This window comes from Bufo gargarizans, chromosome 2, assembly GCF_014858855.1.
Source record: "Bufo gargarizans isolate SCDJY-AF-19 chromosome 2, ASM1485885v1, whole genome shotgun sequence".
In the NCBI taxonomy this organism is placed as follows: Eukaryota; Metazoa; Chordata; class Amphibia; order Anura; family Bufonidae; genus Bufo; species Bufo gargarizans.
In genome coordinates, this window is record NC_058081.1 from 717,971,631 (window position 1) to 717,995,538 (window position 23,908).

General features: G+C 45.1%; 1 protein-coding gene across 1 annotated transcript in view; it reads right to left on the reverse strand.

Moving 5' to 3' along the window:
- The window catches only part of LOC122926355 (mucin-2-like), a 100,112-nt gene that overhangs the window by 53,782 nt on the left and 22,422 nt on the right, over positions 1-23,908 (reverse strand). Inside the window, exons 8-14 of the mRNA XM_044277730.1 lie at positions 22,799-22,916; positions 21,118-21,256; positions 16,806-16,810; positions 14,214-14,307; positions 13,045-13,114; positions 12,054-12,191; positions 290-454 (exon numbers count right to left, since the gene is read on the reverse strand). Coding sequence (XP_044133665.1) covers positions 290-454; positions 12,054-12,191; positions 13,045-13,114; positions 14,214-14,307; positions 16,806-16,810; positions 21,118-21,256; positions 22,799-22,916 — 729 coding nt within the window. The remainder of the gene's footprint in view (positions 1-289; positions 455-12,053; positions 12,192-13,044; positions 13,115-14,213; positions 14,308-16,805; positions 16,811-21,117; positions 21,257-22,798; positions 22,917-23,908) is intronic.

Below are 23,908 nucleotides of genomic sequence, written 5' to 3' on the forward strand. Positions count from 1 at the left end.
ATATACATGAGTTGACTAAGCAATAGACTGATAAGGGAGAGATAACCCTGCCCACGAGGACATACAATCTACAAGAGAAAGCATACAAAGGTAACAGTAGAAGCCGGTTTATACAGTTCTGTAGTGACGGTGGGTTTATTGTACCTTGTAAGTTTTTCTGAAGTAAGGTGGGTCCACAACTATAGTCCTGAGAACATAAGATGCTTTTTCCCTGACACCAGTCTTGTTTAATTCATTCTTATGGCTATTCGTAATGTCTGCAATGTTAGACAATAACATAAATTCTTACTGTTCTCAATGCTAATGCTGCAAGGATCGTCCAACCAGTCCGACATGTCACGACAAGTGGCCAGAAGTTTCCATGTGTTGGCAAAGGCTGATGCTGTGGCTTCAACAAGACCTCCAGGTGTTGTAAAGTCATCTCCTTCCTTGGAGTTAAAATTCCCACAAAGACCTGAAGAGTTATAAAGGAAAAGCTTTCCATGTTTAATATGGTCCTATTTATTGTATGATATTGTACAGGGGTGTCCACAAATACCTATATACACCTATAGCAAAATTTAATATGTGCATCACTGCCCCACCTAGTTTCCCAGTATGCCGGAGTCAAACACTATCATGGCAAGTGCAACACCTTGAATTCTGAGGAATTTACATTTTTTTATTGAGCAGTAGACATTTTAATTAAAAAACTGTAATAAAAAGGAGTTGCTTTGGCCTCACTCACTTTATCCTACCTTTTCCTACTGTCGGAAAAAGTAAAACAGGTGCTTCATAAACATGGTGCTCATGCTGAACAGCATATTTCTCAATGTATTTACACCAAACAATAACTCTTAATCACTTTTTCCCTTTACTTAATATATTACAAAGCTGGCTGCCTGCAGCCACCACTAGGGGGAGCTCAGTGCACAGGAATTTATAAAGTTACCGTAATAACTAGAGTTGAGCGAACACCTGGATGTTCGGGTTCGAGAAGTTCGGCCGAACATCCCGGAAATGTTCGGGTTCGGGATCCGAACCCGATCCGAACTTCGTCCCGAACCCGAACCCCATTGAAGTCAATGGGGACCCGAACTTTTCGGCACTAAAACGGCTGTAAAACAGCCCAGGAAAGGGCTAGAGGGCTGCAAAAGGCAGCAACATGTAGGTAAATCCCCTGCAAACAAATGTGGATAGGGAAATTAATTAAAATAAAAATTAAATAAATAAAAATTAACCAAAATCAGTTGGAGAGAGGTTCCATAGCAGAGAATCTGGCTTCCCGTCACCCACCACTGGAACAGTCCATTCTCAGATATTTAGGCCTCGGCACCCAGGCAGAGGAGAGAGGTCCCGTAACAGACAATCTGGCTTCATGTCAGCAGAGAATCAGTCTTCATGTCATAGCAGAGAATCAGGCTTCACGTCAGCCACCACTGCAACAGTCCATTGTCATAAATTCAGGCCCAGCACCCAGGCAGAGGAGAGAGGTCCCGTAACAGACAATCTGGCTTCATGTCAGCAGAGAATCAGTCTGCATGTCATAGCAGAGAATGAGGCTTCACGTCACCCACCACTGCAACAGTCCATTTCATAAATTTAGGCCCAGCACCCAGGCAGAGGAGAGAGGTCCCGTAACAGAGGATCTGGCTTCATGTCACCAGAGAATCAGTCTGCATGTCATAGCAGAGAATCAGGCTTCACGTCACCCACCACTGCAACAGTCCATTTTCATAAATTTAGGCCCAGCACCCAGGCAGAGGAGAGAGGTCCCGTAACAGAGGATCTGGCTTCATGTCACCAGAGAATCAGTCTGCATGTCATAGCAGAGAATCAGGCTTCACGTCAGCCACCACTGCAACAATCCATTGGCATATATTTAGGCCTAGCACACAGGCAGAGGAGAGAGGTCCCGTAACAGACAATCTGGCTTCATGTCAGCAGAGAATCAGTCTGCATGTCATAGCAGAGAATGAGGCTTCACGTCACCCACCACTGCAACAGTCCATTTTCATAAATTTAGGCCCAGCACCCAGGCAGAGGAGAGAGGTCCCGTAACAGAGGATCTGGCTTCATGTCACCAGAGAATCAGTCTGCATGTCATAGCAGAGAATCAGGCTTCACGTCACCCACCACTGCAACAGTCCATTTTCATATATTTAGGCCCAGCACCCAGGCAGAGGAGAGAGGTCCCGTAACAGAGGATCTGGCTTCATGTCACCAGAGAATCAGTCTGCATGTCATAGCAGAGAATCAGGCTTCACGTCAGCCACCACTGCAACAATCCATTGGCATATATTTAGGCCTAGCACACAGGCAGAGGAGAGAGGTCCCGTAACAGACAATCTGGCTTCATGTCAGCAGAGAATCAGTCTTCATATCATAGCAGAGAATCAGGCTTCACGTCAGCCACCAATGCAACAGTCCATTGTCAGATATTTAGGCCCAGCACCCAGGCAGAGGAGAGAGGTCCCGTAACAGAGGATCTGGCTTCATGTCAGCAGAGAATCAGTCTTCATGTCATAGCAGAGAATCAGGCTTCACGTCACCCACCACTGTAAGAGTCCATTTTCATAAATTTAGGCCCAGCACCCAGGCAGAGGAGAGAGGTCCCGTAACAGACGATCTGGCTTCATGTCAGCAGAGAATCAGTCTGCATGTCATAGCAGAGAATGAGGCTTCACGTCACCCACCACTGCAACAGTCCATTTTCATAAATTTAGGCCCAGCACCCAGGCAGAGGAGAGAGGTCCCGTAACAGAGGATCTGGCTTCATGTCACCAGAGAATCAGTCTGCATGTCATAGCAGAGAATCAGGCTTCACGTCACCCACCACTGCAACAGTCCATTGTCATAAATTCAGGCCCAGCACCCAGGCAGAGGAGAGAGGTCCCGTAACAGACAATCTGGCTTCATGTCACCAGAGAATCAGTCTGCATGTCATAGCAGAGAATGAGGCTTCACGTCAGCCACCACTGCAACAATCCATTGGCATATATTTAGGCCTAGCACACAGGCAGAGGAGAGGTTCATTCAACTTTGGGTAGCCTTGCAATATAATGGTAAAATGAAAATAAAAATAGGATTGAATGAGGAAGTGCCCTGGAGTCCAATAATATATGGTTATGGGGAGGTAGTTAATGTCTAATCTGGACAAGGGACGGACAGGTCCTGTGGGATCCATGCCTGGTTCATTTTTATGAACGTCAGCTTGTCCACATTGGCTGTAGACAGGCGGCTGCGTTTGTCTGTAATGACGCCCCCTGCCGTGCTGAATACACGTTCAGACAAAACGCTGGCTGCCGGGCAGGCCAGCACCTCCAAGGCATAAAAGGCTAGCTCTGGCCACGTGGACAATTTAGAGACCCAGAAGTTGAATGGGGCCGAACCATCAGTCAGTACGTGGAGGGGTGTGCACACGTACTGTTCCACCATGTTAGTGAAATGTTGCCTCCTGCTAACACGTTGCGTATCAGGTGGTGGTGCAGTTAGCTGTGGCGTGTTGACAAAAGTTTTCCACATCTCTGCCATGCTAACCCTGCCCTCAGAGGAGCTGGCCGTGACACAGCTGCCTTGGCGACCTCTTGCTCCTCCTCTGCCTTGGCCTTGGGCTTCCACTTGTTCCCCTGTGACATTTGGGAATGCTCTCAGTAGCGCGTCTACCAACGTGCGCTTGTACTCGCGCATCTTCCTATCACGCTCCAGTGCAGGAAGTAAGGTGGGCACATTGTCTTTGTAGCGTGGATCCAGCAGGGTGGCAACCCAGTAGTCCGCACAGGTTAAAATGTGGGCAACTCTGCTGTCGTTGCGCAGGCACTGCAGCATGTAGTCGCTCATGTGTGCCAGGCTGCCCAGGGATAAGGACAAGCTGTCCTCTGTGGGAGGCGTATCGTCATCGTCCTGCCTTTCCCCCCAGCCACGCACCAGTGATGGACCCGAGCTGCGTTGGGTGCCACCCCGCTGTGACCATGCTTCATCCTCATCCTCCTCCACCTCCTCCTCATCCTCGTCCTCCTCGTCCTCCAGTAGTGGGCCCTGGCTGGCCACATTTGTACCTGGCCTCTGCTGTTGCCAAAAACCTCCCTCTGAGTCACTTCGAAGAGACTGGCCTGAAAGTGCTAAAAATGACCCCTCTTCCTCCTCCTCCTCCTCCTGGGCCACCTCCTCTTCCATCATCGCCCTAAGTGTTTTCTCAAGGAGACATAGAAGTGGTATTGTAACGCTGATAACGGTGTCATCGCCACTGGCCATGTTGGTGGAGTACTCGAAACAGCGCAACAGGGCACACAGGTCTCGCATGGAGGCCCAGTCATTGGTGGTGAAGTGGTGCTGTTCTGTAGTGCGACTGACCCGTGCGTGCTGCAGCTGAAACTCCACTATGGCCTGCTGCTGCTCGCACAGTCTGTCCAGCATGTGCAAGGTGGAGTTCCACCTGGTGGGCACGTCGCATATGAGGCGGTGAGCGGGAAGGCCGAAGTTACGCTGTAGCGCAGACAGGCGAGCAGCAGCAGGATGTGAACGCCGGAAGCGCGAACAGACGGCCCGCACTTTATGCAGCAGCTCTGACATGTCGGGGTAGTTGTGAATGAACTTCTGCACCACCAAATTCAGCACATGCGCCAAGCAAGGGATGTGCGTCAAATTGGCTAGTCCCAGAGCTGCAACGAGATTTCGCCCATTATCACACACCACCAGGCCGGGCTTGAGGCTCACCGGCAGCAACCACTCGTCGGTCTGTTGTTCTATACCCCGCCACAACTCCTGTGCGGTGTGGGGCCTGTCCCCCAAACATATGAGTTTCAGAATGGCCTGCTGACGTTTACCCCGGGCTGTGCTGAAGTTGGTGGTGAAGGTGTGTGGCTGACTGGATGAGCAGGTGGAAGAAGAGGAGGAGGAAGCCGAGAAGGAGGAGGTGGCAACAGGAGGCAAAGAATGTTGCCCTGCGATCCTTGGCGGCGGAAGGACGTGCGCCAAACAGCTCTCCGCCTGGGGCCCAGCTGCCACTACATTTACCCAGTGTGCAGTTAGGGAGATATAGCGTCCCTGGCCGTGCTTACTGGTCCACGTATCTGTGGTTAGGTGGACCTTGCCACAGATGGCGTTGCGCAGTGCACACTTGATTTTATCGGATACTTGGTTGTGCAGGGAAGGCACGGCTCTCTTGGAGAAGTAGTGCCGGCTGGGAACAACATACTGTGGGACAGCAAGCGACATGAGCCGTTTGAAGCTGTCTGTGTCCACCAGCCTAAATGACAGCATTTCATAGGCCAGTAGTTTAGAAATGCTGGCATTCAGGGCCAGGGATCGAGGGTGGCTAGGTGGGAATTTACGCTTTCTATCAAATGTTTGTGAGATGGAGAGCTGAACGCTGGCGTGTGACATGGTTGAGACGCTTGGTGACGGAGGTGGTGGTGGTGGTGTTGGTGGTACATCCCCTGTTTGCTGGGCGGCAGGTGCCAACGTTCCTCCAGAGGCGGAGGAAGAGGCCGAGGCGGCAGCAGCAGAATAGGCCGAGGCGGCAGCAGCAGAAGAGGTAGCAGGGGGAGCCTGAGTGACTTCCTTGGTTTTAAGGTGTTTACTCCACTGCAGTTCATGCTTTGCATGCAGGTGCCTGGTCATGCAGGTTGTGCTCAGGTTCAGAACGTTAATGCCTCGCTTCAGGCTCTGATGGCACAGCGTGCAAACCACTCGGGTCTTGTCGTCAGCACATTGTTTGAAGAAGTGCCATGCCAGGGAACTCCTTGAAGCTGCCTTTGGGGTGCTCGGTCCCAGATGGCGGCGGTCAGTAGCAGGCGGAGTCTCTTGGCGGCGGGTGTTCTGCTTTTGCCCACTGCTCCCTCTTTTGCTACGCTGTTGGCTCGGTCTCACCACTGCCTCTTCCTCCGAACTGTGAAAGTCAGTGGCACGACCTTCATTCCATGTGGGGTCTAGGACCTCATCGTCCCCTGCATCGTCTTCCACCCAGTCTTGATCCCTGACCTCCTGTTCAGTCTGCACACTGCAGAAAGACGCAGCAGTTGGCACCTGTGTTTCGTCATCATCAGAGACATGCTGAGGTGGTATTCCCATGTCCTCATCATCAGGAAACATAAGTGGTTGTGCGTCAGTGCATTCTATGTCTTTCACCGCTGGGGAAGGGCTAGGTGGATGCCCTTGGGAAACCCTGCCAGCGGAGTCTTCAAACAGCATAAGAGACTGCTGCATAACTTGAGGCTGAGACAGTTTCCCTGGTATGCATGGGGGTGATGTGACAGACTGATGGGGTTGGTTTTCAGGCGCCATCTGTGCGCTTTCTGCAGAAGACTGGGTGGGAGATAATGTGAACGTGCTGGATCCACTGTCGGCCACCCAATTGACTAATGCCTGTACCTGCTCAGGCCTTACCATCCTTAGAACGGCATTGGGCCCCACCATATATCGCTGTAAATTCTGGCGGCTACTGGGACCTGAGGTAGTTGGTACACTAGGACGTGTGGATGTGGCAGAACGGCCACGTCCTCTCCCAGCACCAGAGGGTCCACTAACACCACCACGACCATGTCCACGTCCGCGTCCCTTACTAGATGTTTTTCTCATTGTTATGGTTCACCACAACAACAAATATATTATTTGGCCCAATGTATTGTATTCAAATTCAGCGGGATATAAATTTGAGGCCTAGTATTTAGGCGCTGGGTGACCGGTATGGATTTAGTGACAGAATTAGACTTGGAAATGCACAGAAGCGTGTGTGTGAAGTTATTCTGAATGACCCTATGTGCACCTTCAATATGATCTACCCTTTTAGGGATAGATTTCAAATAGCTCTGATATAGCAGAAACCACTAAATTATGAAATTGCTAAATTGGGAATTGTATTTCAACCCAGAACAAAAAATGTGCTTTGACGGACACTAAATAACTTTCCCAGCCACAACAGGACAGCGGTAACGAGAGATTTAGCGGGATATAAATTTGAGGCCTAGTATTTAGGCGCTGGGTGACAGGTATGGGTTTAGTGACAGAATTAGATTTGGAAATGCACAGTAGCGGGTGTGTGAAGTTATTCTGAATGACCCTATGTGCACCTTGAATATTATATACCCTTTTAGGGATAGATTTCAAATAGCTCTGATATAGCAGAAACCACTAAATTATGAAATTGCTAAATTGGGAATTGTATTTCAACCCAGAACAAGAAATGTGCTTGAACGGACACTAAATAACTCGCCCAGCTACAGCACTAGGGACAGATTTAGCTGGATATAAATTTGAGGCCTAGTATTTAGGCGCTGGGTGACCGGTATGGATTTAGTGACAGAATTAGATTTGGAAATGCACAGAAGCGTGTGTGTGAAGTTATTCTGAATGACCCTATGTGCACCTTGAATATTATATACCCTTTTAGGGATAGATTTCAAATAGCTCTGATATAGCAGAAACCACTAAATTATGAAATTGCTAAATTGGGAATTGTATTTCAACCCAGAACAAGAAATGTGCTTGAACGGACACTAAATAACTCGCCCAGCTACAGCACTAAGGACAGATTTAGCGGGATATAAATTTGAGGCCTAGTATTTAGGCGCTGGGTGACAGGTATGGGTTTAGTGCCAGAATTAGACTTGGAAATACACAGTAGCGGGTGTGTGTGAAGTTATTCTGAATGACCCAATGTGCACCTTGAATATTATATACCCTTTTAGGGATAGATTTCAAATAGCTCTGATATAGCAGAAACCACTAAATTATGAAATTGCTAAATTGGGAATTGTATTTCAACCCAGAACAAGAAATGTGCTTGAACGGACACTAAATAACTCGCCCAGCTACAGCACTAAGGACAGATTTAGCGGGATATAAATTTGAGGCCTAGTATTTAGGCGCTGGGTGACAGGTATGGGTTTAGTGCCAGAATTAGACTTGGAAATACACAGTAGCGGGTGTGTGTGAAGTTATTCTGAATGACCCAATGTGCACCTTGAATATTATATACCCTTTTAGGGATAGATTTCAAATAGCTCTGATATAGCAGAAACCACTAAATTATGAAATTGCTAAATTGGGAATTGTATTTCAACCCAGAACAAGAAATGTGCTTGAACGGACACTAAATAACTCGCCCAGCTACAGCGGTAACGAGAGATTTAGCAGGATATAAATTTGAGGCCTAGTATTTAGGCGCTGGGTGACAGGTATGGGTTTAGTGACAGAATTAGACTTGAAAATACACAGTAGCGGGTGTGTGTGAAGTTATTCTGAATGACCCAATGTGCACCTTGAATATTATATACCCTTTTAGGGATAGATTTCAAATAGCTCTGATATAGCAGAAACCACTAAATTATGAAATTGCTAAATTGGGAATTGTACTTCAACCCAGAACAAAAAATGTGCTTTGACGGACACTAAATATCTTTCCAAGCAACAACAGTACAGCGGTAACGAGAGATTTAGCTGGATATAAATTTGAGGCCTAGTATTTAGGCGCTGGGTGACAGCTATGGGTTTAGTGACAGAATTAGACTTGGAAATACACAGTAGCGGGTGTGTGTGAAGTTATTCTGAATGACCCAATGTGCACCTTGAATATTATATACCCTTTTAGGGATAGATTTCAAATAGCTCTGATATAGCAGAAACCACTAAATTATGAAATTGCTAAATTGGGAATTGTATTTCAACCCAGAACAAGAAATGTGCTTGAACGGACACTAAATAACTCGCCCAGCTACAGCACTAAGGACAGATTTAGCGGGATATAAATTTGAGGCCTAGTATTTAGGCGCTGGGTGACAGGTATGGGTTTAGTGCCAGAATTAGACTTGGAAATACACAGTAGCGGGTGTGTGTGAAGTTATTCTGAATGACCCTATGTGCACCTTCAATATGATCTACCCTTTTAGGGATAGATTTCAAATAGCTCTGATATAGCAGAAACCACTAAATTATGAAATTGCTAAATTGGGAATTGTATTTCAACCCAGAACAAAAAATGTGCTTTGACGGACACTAAATAACTTTCCCAGCTACAACAGGACAGCGGTAACGAGAGATTTAGCAGGATATAAATTTGAGGCCTAGTATTTAGGCGCTGGGTGACAGGTATGGGTTTAGTGACAGAATTAGACTTGAAAATACACAGTAGCGGGTGTGTGTGAAGTTATTCTGAATGACCCAATGTGCACCTTGAATATTATATACCCTTTTAGGGATAGATTTCAAATAGCTCTGATATAGCAGAAACCACTAAATTATGAAATTGCTAAATTGGGAATTGTACTTCAACCCAGAACAAAAAATGTGCTTTGACGGACACTAAATAACTTTCCCAGCTACAACAGGACAGCGGTAACGAGAGATTTAGCGGGATATAAATTTGAGGCCTAGTATTTAGGCGCTGGGTGACCGGTATGGATTTAGTGACAGAATTAGACTGGGATATGGCCAAAAAATAACCACACTATTGCTGGTTAAATGCACTTGGTGACGGGCGCAGCTTGCCCCTGATGTAGTATATGGCCAAAAAATGAACAGACTATTGCTGGTTAAATGCACTTGGTGTCACAGCTTGACCAACCACACTACTGAGGGTTAAATGCACTTGGTGACGGGCGCAGCTTGCCCCTGATGTAGTATATGGCCAAAAAATAAACAGACTATTGCTGGTTAAATGCACTTGGTGTGACAGCTTCACCCTGATGTAGGCTTTAGCCAGAAAACAACCACACCATTGAGGGTTAAATGCACTTGGTGACAGGCGCAGCTTGCCCCTGATTTTGTATATGGCCAAAAAATGAACAGACTATTGCTGGTTAAATGCACTTGGTGTGACAGCTTCACCCTGATGTAGGCTTTAGCCAAAAAACAACCACACCATTGAGGGTTAAATGCACTTGGTGACAGGCGCAGCTTGCCCCTGATTTTATATATGGCCAAAAATGAACAGACTATTGCTGGTTAAATGCACTTGGTGTGACAGCTTCACCCTGATGTAGGCTTTAGCCAAAAAACAACCACACCATTGAGGGTTAAATGCACTTGGTGACAGGCGCAGCTTGCCCCTGATTTTGTATATGGCCAAAAAATGAACAGACTATTGCTGGTTAAATGCACTTGGTGTGACAGCTTCACCCTGATGTAGGCTTTAGCCAAAAAACAACCACACCATTGAGGGTTAAATGCACTTGGTGACAGGCGCAGCTTGCCCCTGATTTTGTATATGGCCAAAAAATGAACAGACTATTGCTGGTTAAATGCACTTGGTGTGACAGCTTCACCCTGATGTAGGCTTTAGCCAAAAAACAACCACACCATTGAGGGTTAAATGCACTTGGTCGCAGCTTGTGCTGGCGCACCACAAGACACAAAATGGCCGCCGATCACCCCAGAAAAATGTGACTGACAAACGGTCTGGGCAGCCTAAAAACAGTGAGCAATTGAGGATCAGCAGCTCAATGATCCACAGCTGCAGATCGATCAGTTAATCAAGTCCTTTGGAGGAGTTAATCTGCCTAATCTCGCCCTACTGTCGCAGCCGCAACCTCTCCCTACGCTAATCAGAGCAGAGTGACGGGCGGCGCTATGTGACTCCAGCTTAAATAGAGGCTGGGTCACATGGTGCTCTGGCCAATCACAGCCATGCCAATAGTAGGCATGGCTGTGATGGCCTCTTGGGGCAAGTAGTATGACGCTTGTTGATTGGCTGCTTTGCAGCCTTTCAAAAAGCGCCAAGAAAGCGTCACAAAAGCGCGAAGAAAGCGACGAACACCGAACCCGAACCCGGACTTTTACGAAAATGTCCGGGTTCGGGTCCGTGTCACGGACACCCCAAAATTCGGTACGAACCCGAACTATACAGTTCGAGTTCGCTCATCCCTAGTAATAACCTCTTTGCACTGAACTCCTTCTAGTGGCAGCTGCATGAAAATGCAGGGTTTTTCATGTTGAGAAGAAGAGAGGAAGTTCAGCAACGGACCCCCGGGCTCTCCCCGGACCCCATAGAAGTTGCTTGGTCTGCTTTAACTGATATAAGACCAGTGACATTGTAATTTCTCATAAAAATATAAAAAATACATTGATTTAAATTGGCGAGGGAACAATTGAGTGTTGTGCTTTTATTGTAATGTGCTTATTATTTGCAGTTGTGCACTTCTTTACAAGTCATTGTGGGGGGTCCAGCAACGCACACCCTCACCGATCAGCTGTGTGAGAGTAGCTCCAGTGCTGGAACGACACAGCTGTGTCCATTGTGTAGTGGACAATGCTGGTTATTGCACTGCTGCTCCAATTCACTTCAATGGGAGCAGGCGTGCAGTAACCAGCTCCATCCACCACACAATAGAAGGAGCAGTGTGGTTCCGGCACCAGAGCTACTGCAGAGCAAGGACCCCCAACATTTTAGGTATTGATGTCCAATCCTGAGGATAGTTTATCACTTGAAAAGGAGTGGATAACCCTTTTAATGACAATGAATTTAACCACTGGGCCATTTGTATTTATCAACAAGTAAATATCAGTTTGTCTACTGATTTTCCAAACTTTAGAAACCTTTCATGTTAGTAATATGTGTCCTTCACAAAAATTGAGAAAGAGCACACAGATGCACATTGCAGAATCTGAAAATTCTGACCAGGCCTATATACAGAAGAAGGACCCCCAAACAACAAGGGTTCATCCTGGTAAAGATTGACTCTGTATCCTCTTTTATAGAACATGGGAGTGCAGCACTAATTTGCCCCTCAATTTTTATACACTGGAGAAGAGATTGCACAGTACCCTTGGGCTACCTCTGCCCCCATAGCCTACTACTTCGCTGGCGGCCTTGCCTTGACTGAGAGTGTGCCATGTAAACGTTCACACTTTCTGTAAGAAAGAGGAATTTGGACAAACCCAAGTTGAGTCTCCTCGACTTAAAGGAACCTTTTTTACCTCCGATATAGTCCATTGTCCATACATCTTTGTTCTCCACATTATTCCATGTTCTACTGTAACATTACGCATTTCTCTTAAACCATAGTAGTATGTTAGTGTGTGTCATTGATCATAACCCTGGTGACCCTCCTGCCTGTGTTGCCTGCAACTGAACTTACCTTGTGGTTGTTTTTTGGAAGCTTTCTCCTTAGTGATATACAGTTGCATTTTTGGTATTAGCTGTATTTGCATTTGGAGGCCATGAGCAGTTTGAACAATAACATAGGGCTTAGATGGTTGTAGTATGGAAAAGTTGGCTGTGGAGGAAACAAAAATCTGACAATTTATCTGGTATCGGTTATCATCTAATCTGCTTTCTCATATACAGAGTCTACTGATGATGTTATCAGTATAAACATTCATTTCTCTTAAACTGTCCATTAATATCTTTAAAAGAGAGCTGGGTAAAACTGATATCCTTTGGTTTGGGAAATCAATGGCCTAAGGGTGGAGTATGACAGGGAGGTATATTTTGTGTTCTTTGAATTATGCTCCATCACTCAGATGAACCCATAGTGAGACCTGCTCAGAATGTTCTATAAGCACCTTGGTCAAATTCTACAAACTTTTGAGTGAGTTTAAAGGGGTTTTCTGGGTTGCATCAACATCCTTTGAAGTAATCATTTATGAAGGTAGCTGTAATGTAATTTTATTTGATTTTATCTCCCGTTCTGGGCTGTGGTCACATGGCCATGTCCATGCAGCTCTGGGTCGGGAAGTGATAGGAGAGTTTCCATGTAACTAGCTGGGAGGAAGGAGGTGTAAACTAGGTTGATGTTGTAAGGTTTGGGGCTACAGCTGTGACAGAGAAAGGTGAAGGGCATCATGGGTTTGGATGGATACAGCAACAAGAAGTGCTACATACAGGACGTAAACAAACCAGAGGGATTGGTTTACATGGTGAAAACAGGTCAGAAGAGTCGAAATTGAAAAAGATAAAGCATGGGGAAGGTGTACATGATGTAAGCAACTACGTGAGCCTATCTGATAAAAACCATAGTAATCCCAGAAAATCCCTTTCAGTCAACTAAGGACCATGTAGTACTTACTGTAGCTACGGACTTATTTTATATATGTGCACTTGACATACCCTACTATTGGACACCTTACCTGTGATATAAGGAAGCATAACCTTAAGGTCATTGTGGACAACTGTTCCATCTGATTTGAGTTTCACAACCTGAAATAATAAGGAATTACTCTGGAAAAGTTAATTGGAAGATTTGTATCTATTGTAGTCTACGGCATAAAGTGGATGTCCTACCATAAGAACCTATCACTTACCCAAAGTAAATGTGATAAGTATCCGATTGCTAGGGTTCTCTAGACAGAAGGTAGGTTCTTATGGTGCAACAAACCTTTTAATAACCAATGTAGTGATTTCAGGGACCATTTTGACCTTTCCATATGGTCTATACCAGGGCTGGTCAACCTGCGGCTCTCCAGCTGTTGTAAAACTACAATTCCCACCATGCCCTGCTGTAGGCTGATAGTTGTAGGCAGGCTGGGCATGCTGGGAGTTGTAGTTTTGCAACAGCTGGAGAGCCGCAGGTTGGCCATCCCTGGTCTATACAGTATATACATGTACAGGGTGGGCCATTTATATGGATACACCTTAATAAAATGGGAATGGTTGGTGATATTAACTTCCTTTTTGTGGCACATTAGTATATGTGAGGGGGGAAACTTTTCAAGATGGGTGGTGACCATGGCAACCATTTTAAAGTCGGACATTTTGAATCCAACTTTAGTTTTTTCAATAGGAAGAGGGTCATGTGACACAACAAACTTATTGGGAATTTCACAAGAAAAACAATGATGTGCTTGGTTTTAACGTAACTTTATTCTTTCATGAGTTATTTACAAGTTTCTGACCACTTATAAAATGTGTTCAATGTGCTGCCCATTGTGTTGGATTGTCAATGCAACCCTCTTCTCCCACTCTTCACACACTAATAGCAACACCGCAGGAGAAATGCTAGCACAGGCTTCCAGTATCCGTAGTTTCAGGTGCTGCACATCTCGTATCTTCACAGCATATGCCCCTGTATACAGTATATAACCGTCTGACAGGATATGAAAACAGACATTACTACCCACTGCACCACCTGCTCGAGCACATTATAAAGTAAGTGGTGATGCTACACTTCCGCTCTTTTACTTCAATCTCTTACTATGTATATACTGTATGAAGTATGTCAAGCACTTTTCTCTAATTTTAGGTCTGCACAGCATATGGTTTTTCGCTGTCATTTTCTTGTCAGCACTGCCATACTCACGTTTTTTAAGTTGTCTGTGACTAGTATAACAGACTGGAGGCAAGTCTCTCTCTCAGAGGAACCGCAAGGCATCAGCTTGCCCAAGATCAGATTTCTCTTGCTGTCCTACAAGTTGAAGCATAAGGTGTAATTAGATTGACCATGTTTTAATTTCGGCAACCACATCAAGGGTAAAGTAAAAATTAAGATCCATGCAATTATGTAAAGAATTATTACAGTATACACAAATAATAAGTAGGCTTTGGACAATCTCTACTTGTTAGACAGGAGGTCCCTTGACAATAAGCTTACCACATAGTGTACTCTACTGATACTCCCAGCAATCTTCTGTAAACTGCAATAAACCTGGTAGTAAGTGTTCAGTTACTTACTTGCCTCCACAGGGGAAATTAAGCATGACATGGTGTCCATTCATGTCAATGAGATGTCAGGACAAGGCAGGTCCTCCAGAGTGAGAGATACTCTTTGTAAGCATTCTCCATCCTACCTGGAGCCAGTAACCAGGCAAGTGGTAGAAAAGTCTCTTTTTTTACTAAAGTGTAGAATGGGAGTGGTATTACTTCCAACAGTGGTAAAGCGCATTTCCAAACGAATAACAGTGCAGTTTTTCCTGAGTAGCAATGTATGGATAGCAGCAATGATGGGGGTTGTGGTACTCCTTTCATCTATCTTTCCAAGGTCTCTTGCTCTCTCTGTACAATCTAAGGCTGTCAGTAAAGTTCTTGAAAACTTGCCTGAAATTCGCAGGCTGAGGGGTACAGGATTAAGATATGGCTGGCCAAAACTATGTCAGAATGTGTAAGGGTGTATTAGCAATGTCCCTTTCACAGCAGCAAAGTCTTGATCAGCCTTAAACGAGCACAATACCTTACTGACTGACTCCAGTGCACAGCCTTGCAGATTCTGGACCTAGTTCTTCCTTTTCTTGCTACAGTACTTTAATGTAGTGCTTTAAATGTCTCAGAGATGATGGTTCTCCAGAACTCAGGCCTAGTTTTCTGAAAATGAGCACATATAACTCCTCTCTCTCTTCCTCAGCTAGCACACAACACTCTCTCACATTGAACAAGGGGTGGACCTAAGTCCATCTTCTAGCATCTTAAAAGGGGCTGAGTCAGGATTGTTAACCCTGACCTATCTATACAAAACTAGGGACTGTACAATACAGTAAATCAGAGCATTACATTAAACCAATTAACATGCCAACAAACCCCTTTGCAGTTACCGTGTTCTACACTGTACAACCAAATTATTGCATTCAGATGTTTTCAGTACACCCATTTCAAAAATCACACTCAGCCAATCACTGACCATAATGGTGACCTGCCTCAGCCAATGACTGGCCTTTTTTTTTTTTTTTTTAGCTGACCTTCTTCTGGTATTTTCAGTGTGTCAAACTGGGACCAGGAAGTGAAGATCAGTGAAGACCAGACAAACATCAAAATGACAATAGTCAGGCAGTATTTTTTTTAACCCTTTGTGACCCATTAAAAAATACATTAAAAACCCCTAATTGACATTGCAGATAACGTAATTTAGTAAACGTTTGTCTAAGGGTAGTGTTACACATAGCCTCCCATGGTAGTTTGTACAATATAGATTTTTGACCCAAAGCAAGAAGTGGATCCAGCAGGAAGGAGAGATATAGGTCCCTCCTTTATATTTTCCATTTCTTCCTAACCCATTTCTGGATTTTGCTAAAAAAAATCCATCAGAAACAAAAAACCTCAGTGTGACACCACCCCTATGGAGGTTTAACTGGAATTAAATTATTCTTTTTTCATTAGTCCCATATTACTATTTATTAAGCAAGCCTACATATCTTACGAGCCACTTTAAATAAACCTTGATGATATAAACCATCCATGAGATTGTCCCATGGTTAGAAAATATAAAGTTGAACAATGCCATGAAATGATTTAAATCGAATGTGTCATTAAATGACCCACTGTTTAAATCAAGCTTTTATGTGTTATGTTATATTTTTTTAATTTCTGCTAAAAAAAATATTTTTCATATCAATATCCTAAATCCAGCAGTTTTCACACTGATCAATAAGCGTCGCTACTGCAGTTTTATACCTATTACAAGTTGGATTAGAATGACAGAGAGGCTACTCTCACATCAGTGTTTAGGCATTCTGGCTTTGAGATCAGAGGATCTAAAAATCGGGCCAAAACGGTTCCATTTAGGACCAATGTATTGTGAATTCCACTAGCATTTCGTTTTGTGACCGGACACAGAACCGCTGCAAGCTGTGGTTTAGTATCCGGTCATCAAAACGGAACAAACCGGATCCGTCACTAAAATCAAAATGAGTAAATGGCACTGGATCCGGTAACCGTCACCCATTGACTTACATTGTTTTTACTGACGGATCCAGTTTGTTCCATTTCAATTTAACACAACTGCATCTTAACGGAACGGATGCATCCTGATGTGTTAAATCAAACAGAACAGTTTTGGTCCAGTTTTGAGATCCTCTGCCGGATCTCAAAACCGGAAGCCAAAGCACAGATGTGAAACAGAGAGGCCACAAAGCACATCTAGAAAACTCTCCCATATAAATCAATGAGGTTCTCTTCTGTCCACTGTGTCTATGTGCGGTACTCCAGAACCAACACCTGCAAAGTGTTAATTTCGTACATTACTAAAATGATTCATGCTTTCTTTTATGCTTTGGATGTTTTCCTAAAAGCTGTCTATAGGTGCCACTATTTAGTTAATTGTGCCCTGACTCAGCAGAGGGAACTAGCTTTCCCCTCTGAGGGAGGGTCTTTCTAGTAAGTATTGCATCAGCCAGTTCAGTTTATCTCTGCCTGCCATTCAGGGCAGATGCTAAAAGATTGGTTTGGGCTTTGCTTGTGAGAGAAGCAGATGCCTATGAACCTGTGTGAAGCTGTAGGCAAGGAAAGAGACTATTTCTCCAGAAGATACAGCATTCCTATGAAGGAGAGAATCCTTGAGGGAAGGAAAAATGGATGTCCAAACCCTGTCTATGCAAAGCCATGCATATTAGCAAGGTATATGCTTATTATTGCTATAGACTTTGCTGCTTGTGGAAGGATTAACAATTAAACAGCACCTTTCACACCAATATCATGGATTGGACAACAGTTTGTAGGATTTTCACCCTTCTGTGGGAACTGCAATACTTATTTTTGAGAGTTTTGCATGCCTGTGATCATTTTGGAAAGGTTGCAAAGTGTTTAGAAGGAGCTCAGGGACTACCACTCCTATTATCATCATTATTGCCCTTTGTCTATATACAGTTATTGTGAAGAGACTGCACTGCACTTGCCTTGGAGCTGTGTTTTGATATTGTACTTTAGTAAAAATATATGTTTATTTTTGATCTGGCCTGGTTACTGACTCCAGCACCATTCACCGACTACAGCACGTACAGTACAGACCAAAAGTTTGGACACATTTTCTCATTCAAAGAGTTTTCTTCATTTTCATGACTATGAAAATTGTAGACTCACACTGAAGGCATCAAAACTATGAATTAACATATGTGGAATTATATACATAACAAAAAAGTGTGAAACAACTGAAAATATGTCATATTCTAGGTTCTTCAAAGTAGCCACCTTTTGCTTTGATTACTGCTTTGCACACTCTTGGCATTCTCTTGATGAGCTTCAAGAGGTAGTCACCTGAAATGGTTTTCACTTCACAGGTGTGCCCTGTCAGGTTTAATAAGTGGGATTTCTTGCCTTATAAATGGGGTTGGGACCATCAGTTGCGTTGTGGAGAAGTCAGGTGGATACACAGTCCTACTTAATAGACTGTTAGAATTTGTATTATGTCAAGAAAAAAGCAGCTAAGTAAAGAAAAACTAGTGGTCATCATTACTTTAAGAACAAAACCATCAAGCGCTACAAAGAAACTGGCTCACATGCGGACCGCCCCAGGAAAGGAAGACCAAGAGTCACCTCTGCTGCGGAGGATAAGTTCATCCGAGTCACCAGCCTCAGAAATCGCAGGTTAACAGTAGCTCAGATTAGAGACCAGGTCAATGCCACACAGAGTTCTAGCAGCAGACACATCTTTAGAACAACTGTTAAGAGGAGACTGTGTGAATCAGGCCTTCATGGTAGAATATCTGCTAGGAAACCACTGCTAAGGACAGGCAACAAGCAGAAGAGACTTGTTTGGGCTAAAGAACAGACATTTAGACCAGTGGAAATCTGTGCTTTGATCTGATGAGTCCAAATTTGAGATCTTTGGTTCCAACCACCGTGTCTTTGTGCGACGCAGAAAAGGTGAACGGATGGACTCTACATGCCTGGTTCCCACCGTGAAGCATGGAGGAGGAGGTGTGATGGTGTGGGGGTGCTTTGCTGGTGACACTGTTGGGGATTTATTCAAAATTGAAGGCATACTGAACCAGCATGGCTACCACAGCATCTTGCAGCGGCATGCTATTCCATCCGGTTTGCATTTAGTTGGACCATCATTTATTTTTCAACAGGACAATGACCCCAAACACACCTCCAGGCTGTGTAAGGGCTATTTGACCATGAAGGAGAGTGATGGGGTGCTGCGCCAGATGACCTGGCCTCCACAGTCACCGGACCGGAACCTAAACGAGATGGTTTGGGGTGAGCTGGACCGCAGAGTGAAGGCAAAAGGGCCAACAAGTGCTAAGCATCTCTGGGAACTCCTTCAAGACTGTTGGAAGACCATTTCAGGTGACTACCTCTTGAAGCTCATCAAGAGAATGCCAAGAGTGTGCAAAGCACCACCCAAGTACCACCAGATAGAGGCCCCAACATAGGAGTGTCCACTGAGAGAAGAAAGAGTGCACCCTCCTATCTAGGGCTGCAACGAGTACTCGATTAAATAGAGTCATTCAACACAAAAAATAGTTTTGCATCGAGGATTCGTTTGTATCACGTGACCACGGAGCGGGAGTGAAGCGCTTGCTATAACTCCCACTTTTTGGTCCCCCGCTGGCCTGGCCCTTAATGTGCTGGGAATACTCACCTTTCCAGCAAGGGGCCTCCGGACACTCCACAGCATGTCCATGGTCCCACGCTGCACTGACCTCCTGACATATGCACACCGTGACCTGACGCGCTGTGTGACATCAGGCCCAGAGCAGCGCAGAAAGATGGAGTGTCGGCGGCGCCCCTGCTGGAAACGTAACTTGGTGACACCAAAGGGGTGGGGCGTGACTAAGGCCGGGTGCCGGAGTGCACAGCGTCATAGCAACCAATGACTCTGCACTCTCTGGGTGTCAGGAGGAGGGCAGGCTGGGCTTTCACGGACCGTGTGTCCGTGGTTTAACTGAAGTGTGGCCCGGCTTTAGGGGAGAAAAAAGACAATGCAACAGCACTCTGCAAACCAGATAAAGTACAATAATGCCATAGTCACAAAAAACATTCAAGTGCTACTGCTACGCTTATTTATAAAGCGAGATGTTTGGCAAATGCATCTTGTACTAAACCATTTGAGCCCGTTTGCGAAATGTCAAGGCGATCTCTGTAAGATGGGAACCTAACACTAAATACTACCTGTTATGCGCTGTAATGGCCACCATAAAGTATAGGAAGTGTTGGTTCCACAAGCATGCTGGGTCCACTCTGCCTTTTACAATTTTTGATGCCATAAAGGCCTCCATTACTTCCAGGGGATGCAGGTACCAACATGCATGCCGAGCCCACTCCATACCTCTCCTGGCGCCAGATGGCTTCCAATGAATGTTGTGAGAGCAGGCCACAGCTTTATACTGAAACTAATTAAAATCAGCCTATGGGGCAGACAGGCTTATCAGGAGCGCACGACTCGCTGGAGAGATGGACTTAGGGGAGAGATGGCACAAGGGGAGCTGAGACTATGACACAAGGGGGAGAGAGACAATGGCACAAGGGGGAGAGATGATGACACAAGTAGGGAGAGATGATGGCACAAGGGGGAGTGGAGCTGATGGCACTGGGTGGGGAGAGCTGAAGGCACTGGGGTGGGGGAGAGCCGATCGCACTGGGTGGGGAGAGCAGAAGGCGCTGTGGGAGTGGAGCTGATGGCACTGGGTGGGGGAGAGCTGAAGGCACTGGGTGGGGAAGAGCCAATGGCACTGGGTGGGGAGAGCTGAAGGCGCTGGGGGAGTGGAGCTGATGGCACTGGGTGGGGGCGAGCTGAAGGCACTGGAGGAGTGGAGCTGATGGCACCAGGGTGGTGGAGAGCTGATGGCACTGGGTGGGGAGAGCTGAAGGCACTGGGGGAGTGGAGATGATAGCACTGGGGTGGGGGAGAGCTGATGGCACTGGGTGGGGAGAGCTGAAGGCACTGGGGGAGTGGAGCTGAAGGCACTGGGGTGGGGGAGAGCTGAAGGCACTGGGGGAACGGAGCTGATGGCACAGGGTGAAGCTGATGGCACTGGGGGATAGTGGAGCTGATGGCACTGGGGGGAACTGATGCATTTGGGCTGATCGCACAGGGGGGAACAAAGGGTGTTGGGGACTGATGGCAGGGGGTCTGATGAGTTTTTATAAAGGAAAACAGTCTATTAATTAATTTTTTCTAATTCGATTACTCGATTAATTGTAAAAATAATCGGTAGAATACTCGATTGCTAAAATAATCGTTAGCTGCAGTCCAACTCCTATCACTGGCCCTAGGGAGCATTGGTGTGAGGATTGCCACTGTGCATGATTATTTCAGCCAGAGCTACTACAACTCCCATCCTCTGCTCCTCCTGGGCTTGCGGCATATGGTGCATGGTCGTTGCTGTAAAGTATATCTCTAAATGCTGTAACAACTGCTCATGCAAGACAGCCACCCCAGTACTCATGCTCAGAAATAAAATAAAAAGGCTATTAACATAAAATAATAACAGATCAGAAAAAATGACAAGTGTCACTATCTGGTTTTGACATTCCCCTTAACTACGTCTTACCTTCACCAGCGCATAGTAACAGTTCCCATGGAAAGTATATGTCTTCCCATCAAAAGTGGTAAAATGGGCTCCACCTTCAACTGAGCAAACTTTAGGACAGGGGAGATCTGTGCAGTTCCATCTTCCGGCAACACAGTCACTGCAATAGAAAATGCTGTCAATCGAATCTCCAGGATACCCACCAGAGAGTCGAGACCACTGCCCATTATGTAAAAACCACTCTAAAGGGGCTTTCTGAATTTATGTAAACTAATATTAACTACTGCATGATGATAAGTTATGCAACTTTCTAATACATTTCAATTCCTAACCAGGCTCTATGCTTGCTGGCAGTGAATGATAACATCATTGTTCATATCCAGAGGCTGAAAGCTGATATTGATCATATCCGACTAAAGGCCCTATTACACGGAGCGAATATCGTACACATTCTCGTGCATGCGAGCGAAAATGAACTAGAATCGTGCGATGTAATAAGTATGAATGATTCAAAGACGAGCGAGAAATTGGCTTCTCATTAATAGATCCGTTCGTATAATATGGAGTTGTCTACTTGCTAGCAATCTCTAATCTTTACATGTAATAAAAAGGAACGATTTAAAAGTGAACGAGTAACGACCGCCAGTACAAACGATTATCCACGAATTTTTCCTGGTTAATGAGTCACTACATCTTCGATCGTTTATTGTGATCTGTATAACATCTACTGGTGTAATAGTAGCTTAAGGGTACAGCTACACCGCGACATGTGTCACGCGACATTTATGATGCAGCAATATTGCGCAACATTTTTTAATATGAAAGTCAATGGTGTTGCAATATGACATGTGACATGCTGCGACACCATTTTCAGAGACTTTTCAGAGACAACAAGTAACGCATAGCAATGATTAAGTCTAAGGCTACACAGCGACGTGTTGCTGAAAATTTGTGCGACATTTTTTGCAATGAGAGTCAATATTCTCACCCTCCGACATGCAACATACTGCAACTGGGATGTGACAGTCGTAAAAAATCCATCCAAGTTGTATTTTTGTGCAAAGTCAAGTGACACGTCGCCATTGTAGCCGTCTCAGTTTTTGTCACACGACACAAGTCGCCGTGTCGTCGCAGCCTAATACCCCACTACATGAAAGCTCTGTGATACACTTAAAGGGAACCTGTCAGTAGAATCATGCCACCTAACCACAGGCAGCATAAAATACCGACAGGCTGCAACATTACAATAAATCCATGGATATTAGGAATACTACACAAAGCATACGTATACAGTAAACAGTATATTCCGGAAAGCGGACAGATCCCAGACAGATCCCATTACAGTGAATGGAGCTATGCCGGATACAGACAGAGCTTACAGCACAGATGTGAACGCTGCCTAAGAAACTAGGTGTACCGGAGATTTATCAAATGCAACTTTTTGAATTTCGTTCCAGTAGGAGGGTGGCGAAAACACTAGACTAACATCTGCAGACCAAAGATTTGCCAAATGTATAAAACAATGTGCAACGTCTGATCAAATTGTTAAACTAGTGCCATAAAGCCACTTATAATTGTCCTACTAAGTTTTGGAATTTTGTGAAATCTCAATGATCTTTCAACTTTGACATTTACGTTGTATCTTACATTAACCACTGAATGACAATATCACAACTGGGATTGTGAAGTTTTCATGACTTACCATTTGGCACAATCATTTAGAATCAACTCTCCTGGGGCATAGAGTTTCCCTTGGTGTTTGCAATGGCACTCATCAACCGGTAGGCAGCCCCTGTCAGTGTAATCATCCTGCACCGTACCTGAGGTGAATTAAAAGAAAGTACAGTAATTTTGACTCTTGAGAAGGTTGTGCAGTGCTATGATATTGATGACCCATCCTCAGGATAGATCATCTATATTAGTGTCACGGCCACGGTTATGGCCGTGACTCCTTGGGAATTCCTGAGAGTTGACGTTCCCTTCTCCTATCCCCTTGTCTGAGTCCCTCACGAGTTTTTTTTTCTTTTTTAGAAGATGTCCGTGCGCACCAAACAACACAAAGTGCACACCGACATACCAAACGTGCATAACTCCAAGGGAACCGCACACATCACTGTTGTCCGCGGCAACCGCACTTGAGGCAAACAACAACATGCCTCAAGCTGCGGTTGAAACAACTACCCAAACCGCGGGCAACTGTATGCGGCTCCCAAGGAGTCAAGGCCATAACTGTGGCCGTGACACTTAAGTTTACTTCTCCCCCCCCCCCCCCCCCAAACAATTAGATGTTTGTAGTGGTTATGGGTGCTTGTGAGCCAGGAGTCGGGTCCCCACCAGACTGATCTTGATGACTTATCCTGAAAAGTCTTCAATATCATCACCCTGCATAACCCCTTTAACCCATTATCACGATTTATATTTTTTTTAAATGTGTCCTCGTGGTAAAGCAGCACACGAGAAGCAATAATGACTTTCATACTGCATAGGGGAGTGTAGCCAAGCCTTCTGTCTGGAAGATTATATACAAAATGATATACATTTTAAAGTGGATGACTCTGTATAGAATCGTGTAGTTTGTTGTGCTATTCCATGCACTAACTCAGTAACTTTTTGAAGCGTAATGGGGGTCTATGGGTCCATTTCACAAATAAGCTAGGAGCTTTTTCACAACACACACTTTCTCCATGATTCTGTTACAAGAAGATATACATTTTTCTGTCAATCTGCACAGGAAATTGTTTTTCCCAGGGAGCCTTTCAAGCAGACCCTTCAAGGTGGTTGGACCTGCGGAGGGAATAATATTTGCCTTATT